Genomic DNA, 6,683 nt, shown 5'->3' with positions numbered 1-6,683 from the left:
GACATTTAAAAATAATTTATTGCAGAAAAGTTTTATTTTCATAACACAATGATAAGAATCTTTAGCAATATATACATACAGTCTTCCACTTAAACTCCTATAAACTAATTAATAATCATTTAAACTCTTTTATTCTCTCGGTTATCTTTGTATCAACACTATTAATCACAGAACAGTCCAAACTTTGATCGTGGAGGTTTTGCAGTTTCGCTTCCAATAAACGCACTTGACTCCGATATCGGTTGACCTGTTGTCGAAGAGCCTCCGTTGCTTGTTCCTTCTCCCTCACACATTCTTCCAGAGAATTTTTATGCTTTAATTTCATTGCCATCACATGTGAACGAAGATGGTCATTAACGTTGCCGTTGGGTCTCCTGAAATCATTAAAAATTATCGTTAACAGATACAACATGTAATATTTCAGACAGCCAATAATACATCATAGTAACGAACATTCTTAGTTCTTAGGCTTATACAGTCAGTGTCATGGAATTGTCTAAGAACTGTCTTAGAACTCTTCCAATGGATATGTTTTGACCCAATATCACCTTGTTAATTCTCTGTAATAAAAAACTATTCTTGAATAAAATCCGTACCAGGGCACATTCTGCTTCAGTAAAAATTTAGGGAAAATAAAAAATTGCACTGCATGCGTAGTGCAATGCACTACTGCTTATCCAAAATCAGAACACTGAAAATAATGCCATCAAATGTAAATTAATATTAAAACAATTCAAACAGAAAGGACAGGTAAAAGGTAAGGCAAGCAATCAGTAGATGTTACAGATACATGATCTGTTGAGCATTCATCAAATAAATTAAAACAGATCACAATTTATACAATTAAGTGTTATTTTTGTTATAATAAACCATGAATATTAGGGTGGTGTGTGTTTATTTTGACCATGAATGTATCACCAAAAAAGTTGGTAACTCCAAATTGTGGAGTTTGGGATGCTTCCCCACAAAATATTGAATATGCAAAAAAGTACTTGCTGATCTAAAAAATATTCCAAAGCCTAGCTTTTCTTTCTTAATTTGTTAACAAATTATTCATTTAAATGCATAGTAAACACAATTTTACAATAATTAAACATAAACAGTGTAATTAATAAACTTAATACATGCAAAATTAAATATAACTTTGAAACAAAACAATAATAATGGCAATTGAAGCAAGCAAGTGATTATGTCAAAATATTTGTGTTTTGTAGTATGTGACTAAGTGTGAGTTTGTGCAGGTGCTTGTGCGTGGATGTTTTAGCACACAATACATTCCTTACAGTAACACAAGCTCCACTATGAACTGAATTTCATAAGTGTTTTTCTTAAAAACACATCTCTTGACAGCAAAAAAGTCCAAGTGATCAGGTAGGCTACTCACCAAGCGATGCTCTGTGCTGAGGTAGGTATAAGTATTGGGTTCCATAAAATCTCTCACCTTCTTCAGTAGCATCAAGTTGAAGAACTTGCACTTAAATTTTGAAGTCCAAAGAGATGGCCAATGTCGTCCACAGGCACATCAGTATACCTGCATGCCAAGGACCCAGAGGAACTTCCTCTGAACTCCCTCAAGTTGATAAATCTGACCAAATTGGTAGACTGGAGCAAAGTACTCAAAGAGGGAACAAACTAATTGGACATACAGAGTCCTCAACGCTCCAGGAGAAAAAACCATCTTTAGATGTTCTGATGATGAAACCAGTAGACGAATTTGCCCAACTGCATTTAGCACCCAGGTGTCTATCAAGACTCAATGTTAATGATATCGATCCAAGGTCTTGACCCACTGAAGATATTAGTGGTGGAACTTTGTGTGACACATCTTTACACCATTCAGTTTAAAATTCTTAGACAGACTGACAAAAAAACTAAAATAAAAAAACACGTGATCCTTAGCTATTTTTCACCCAAACCGTGAAACAACTAGAATGTAACCAGAGAATTCTGAAATATCATGTTCAGCTATAGCACTACACACAGTATTTGTTTACAACATTTCAAGAATCTGTTTATTGTCGTCCCACAATATTACAATGCATTGACAAAGTCATTTTGTTATACATTTACACAGTTATAACAAGATAGTATAAAATAAAATACATACTAGACACTTATGGTTAAAAGTACAAGTCAAAAGGAAATAAAATCTAAAAGGCTAAATCGTCTATACTACACAGAAGCATTTCATCTATACTATAAAAGGCTTTTTTTTCTTTTAACCACTTAATTACAACATTTTTAAAGTTTTTTTACAGGTAACATCCTTAGCAGACATAGGCAGCTTGTTAAACAGTTTGATACCAATATAAGAGTATGCGTGCTGAGTTTTTGTTAGTCTAGCGTGCTTTAGGTCAATAAGGTCTCGTTGTCTAGTGCAGTAGTCATGCTTAGAGCGTCTAAGTTTAAATAAATCTAGATTTTCCTTAACATACATTAAGCTTTGCAGGATATAAATGGAAGGAACAGTGAGTATACTATGCTTTATAAATAGTGGCTTACAAGAGTCAGTGACATTAAAATTAAACATTATGCGCAAAGCTTTCTTTTGGCATGAGAAGACCTCCTTAGCCCCACCTGAATTTCCCCAAAGAAAAGTTCCATACAAAAAGATGTGAGTGGAATAATGCAAAGTATGCTTTCATTAATAGACTACAGCTTGTACAGGTTTTAAGTTTTTTTAGTAAAAATATAAACTCTAGACAACCGAGCACAAAGAGCATCTGTGTGATGTTTCCAGGTAAGCTTAGAGTCTAAGTTAATTCCAAGTAGCTTAACTGACTTAGTTACAGAACTGGTGCTTAGGCTAAAGATGATGTTTTTCTGTCTTATCTTCATTCACACATAGGCCATTGGCAGAAAACCAGAGGTTGGACCTTTCTCTCATATATGTGATCATGGCTGCATTGATTTCAGGATTTAAGTTAGAGCACATTAACGTAGTGTCATCAGCATAAAGTACACATTTATTAGGAACAAAATTTGGAAAATCGTTAATAAAGACAGTGAATAAGAAGGGACCCAGGACAGAGCCCTGGGGAACCCCGCTTACCACCTGCTTAAGATCCGACCTCTGTTCGCCTATTTTAACAAACTGGTATCGCTGTGATATATAAGAAGTTATAAGTGATAATTCGTTACCTTCAACTCCATAGTACTTTAGTTTCTTAATAAGTTCTTGGTGAGGCACAGTATCAAAAGCCTTGCTTAAGTCCAATAGCAAAGTGTTAACTTCTTCTTTATTTTCAAAACTATTAATAATATATGAGACAACACTCTCAACAGCCTTAATAGTAGATAAGCTTTGCCTAAAACCAAACTGTGCAGATAAAAGCAGGTGGTTAAATTCAAAATAATACTCAATTTGACACTTAATAATATATTCAACCAACTTAGATAAGACAGGTACCAAGGCAATAGGTCTGTAGTTATTTACATTATTTTTATCACCTATCTTATAAATAGGGACAGTGACTGTTACTTTTAGGCACTGTGGGAAGAGTCCAGCGTTGAACATCCAGTTTACAAGAAAAGTAAAAGGATACAAAATTTCACAAATTATTTTTTTAATTACAAAATTGGAGAGTCCAAAGACATCCTCAGCTCTTGAGTTACTAAGCCTAGTGGTTGTCTTAAGAATATCAGTAGGATTTACAGTGTGCCATTTTAAAGATGGTGCCTTAGGTCCATTTATGCCAGACGACTCTATCATATCACTGGAACTAGCTGTATTTAAGCCTAAATTAACATTTGTACTATTTACATGACTAGAAATATTTACAAAATAGTTGTTAAATTCATTAACAGAGATAGGAGGTAGCGTTTGAGAGCATTTTTTTGAAGTACGCCCTGTTTCTGTATTAATTACTCTCCAAGCTGCTTTGCATAGGTTATGCGACTGTAATATGAATTCATCATTGGCGTTCTTTTTTGCTAAGATTATCTGGTTCCGATATAACTTCTTAATTCTCCTATGGTTTTCTAATAGGTCAGGATTAATTTTACATTTTTCATAACTTACATCAAGTAGTATCTTAATTTTAGCTAACAGAGGTGTATACCAACATTTGGGCTTTAGTACCTTATTGCCAAGATTATTTCCTAACTTAGTCTTCAAAGGACAGCAGTCATTAAAGTTGTGAGACACAACTTCCATAAAGTTGTTAAAAGCTACATCAAGATCATCTCCAGCAATTGCCTCTGTCCAGTCAGTGTTGCTTAGTCTATATTTTAATTCATTAATACTAACATCATTTAATACTCTGTAAGTATAGTTTGATTTTACAGACATATTAGCAGGCGAGGAAGAGACATCAGCATTCGTGCAGACTAATTTAAATGTTAAAAGCAGACCCAGGTGGTCAGAAATATGAGCCTGTACTGTTTTACAACTATACATTGAGGGGTGAAGGTTTGAGACAAAATTATCTAAGCATGAATTTCCTCTAGTAGGTAAATGGTTGAGGCAAAAACAGTCGTAGGACTTGAGGGTGTGATAAATTTAGTTTTTGAAGAGCTGCATCTATTGAGATCAACATTTAGGTCTCCCGCAATAACAATCTTAAAATTTCGATACTTAGCATTGTTGTTAACAAAATCAAGAAGCTGAGACAACTTATATACAAAACCATCTAAAGATGAATCAGGGGTACGATATACAGCTATGACCAATAACCAATTTTATAGTACCAAAGGCTATCATTACAGATTCAAACAGTTTAGGTTCACAAATAGAGTCAATATTTACAAACCGAAAAAGGGTGTGGGAAAGGCTTCCTTTACAAAAATTGCAGCTCCACCGTTTATGAAAGATGTCCTGCAGAAGAAGCTATCAGCCAAGATGAAATTATCTGGTACATATAGATTAATCTCGTCTTTGGTACACCAATGTTCATTCACACAAAGTATGTCGCAATTGGTACTGCTGTTAAATATGTTAAGTAAGTTCAATTTATTCCTTATAGACTGGATATTAATGTGGGCTAAGTGAAGTATAGTTTCACAAGGTCCATTAGGCCCAAGTTGGGAAGCACTTAAAATAGGCTTTTGGCAATATACTTGCACTGACGATAATAGTCCTATGTACCCGGTTCCTTTGCAGTCCCGGGTTCCAAAAAAGACATACCAGGAGCACTCTTACTAGAAACTTATTTGATTGAAACACAGAAATAATTAGAACATTGAATCAACTTACCATGTTTCTTTCTCCTCGTCTATTGTAGCTTCCTCAACGAGTTTGTCAAGCTTTTGTAATTTTTCTTGAAGGTTTTCTTCTTCAGCCATAGCATCAACTTCAGTAATTAATGAATCCATAAGATTTGTCTTCATTCTTTTTTGCATTGTTTCCTGGATGTGCTGATTTGCTTTTTCCTTAAATGCAGACAGATTTCCAAACAGATTCATATACTGTTCTTCACTGTAAATCAAAGAGCACTTTGAAATATATGAGAGTAGAGTCATGTATATACAATGCATTACATCTCTAGATCATGCAAAATTGTATTTTTTTAACTATTAGATTACAATAAAATATAATGACCTAAGAAAATAAAGTAATTATTTGGTTATAAAATAAGTTTATTAAGTCTACATGTATTTCATGTTTGCTAGGTACTGAGGAACTGGTATTTATTTATAAATAATACCACATAGTATTCGTTATATTCCGGAAATGTACACTAATTTGAACAATGTTTATCACCATTGAAACAATATTTACTCTGATGTCTATAAGCAAATAGCAATATTATTCCTACTTAATTTTACCCCTAGGTACCGAAATAGATAGACAGACTACAGCTAAATGTAGATAATAGTTTTTTAGGCTACATATGTAATTTGTAATACAAAAACAAATAGACAAGCGTTGTTCTGACAATCATGACAAATTACTGTTTGCCTTTTATAGTGTCCAAGAGCCAAACAAGGATACTGACAACAACAAGGGTATTACTGTTTGTAAACACCCTTGAAATATATATTCTAAAGTAAATTAAGGGATAAATTAATTCATTTAGAAAAAACTACATTTCAAATGCTGCCTTACTTAAAGTGCATTTGTTATTGAAGTTTATGAATCAGTTTAAATGAACAGAATCTTGTAGCCTACTCCTGCCTATTTCAAATACAGTTTTTTACCAATTTGGTTGCACTTCCACAAGAGGGCTGGCAAAAACAATTGATTATATATATATATTATATTGATGTACAGCAAAATTTGAGTGAAATACACAACTGGTAAAATAGATCTCAACCCAAATTTAACACATTCAAAAAATGCTTACGTAGGGAAAATTAGACTAATGTTCTATTAATAGATTTACAGCAATATAACTCAATAGAGTTTTTATTCATTTACTTGAATTTGCTTATGGCTTATCATCATTGCACACTTTACAATTGTGCTGACTGAGTTATCAGTTGAAAGTTCTTTGTAAAAATTAAGCAGTTTTTTCTTGTGTATCAACTATATTTCCATAAATAAAATTGTAGTTAATCATTTCATGATTTTTTTAAAACTATTTTCATTTTATTTAGTAAGATAGGTCTAAACAATAAGTGTAAATATTTGGTAATGTCAACAGTAGATTCCTGATAATTATTTACAATTCAGTAAACTACTAATCTGTTAAAGATTACTATTTTAGATATGTTTAATTGACCATACGTTTTTTTAATTTAAT

At 32.9% G+C, this 6,683-nt stretch overlaps 1 protein-coding gene across 1 annotated transcript; it reads right to left on the bottom strand.

Moving 5' to 3' along the window:
- LOC124374060 lies at positions 1–5,335 on the bottom strand. The gene is made up of 2 exons (XM_046832357.1): positions 5,195–5,335; positions 1–374 (listed from the first exon to the last, which is right to left on the bottom strand). The coding sequence occupies exons 1-2, from the start codon at positions 5,326–5,328 to the stop codon at positions 116–118; spliced, it is 393 nt and encodes a 130-aa protein (XP_046688313.1). The 5' UTR covers positions 5,329–5,335; the 3' UTR covers positions 1–115.
- Between the last annotated feature and the right edge of the window lie 1,348 nt (positions 5,336–6,683).

The sequence above is a fragment of the Homalodisca vitripennis genome, unplaced genomic scaffold (assembly GCF_021130785.1).
Source record: "Homalodisca vitripennis isolate AUS2020 unplaced genomic scaffold, UT_GWSS_2.1 ScUCBcl_7149;HRSCAF=14700, whole genome shotgun sequence".
NCBI classification, from domain to species: domain Eukaryota; kingdom Metazoa; phylum Arthropoda; class Insecta; order Hemiptera; family Cicadellidae; genus Homalodisca; species Homalodisca vitripennis.
The sequence above is the reverse complement of the archived record's forward strand: the minus strand, read 5'-3'. Positions and strand labels throughout refer to the sequence as shown.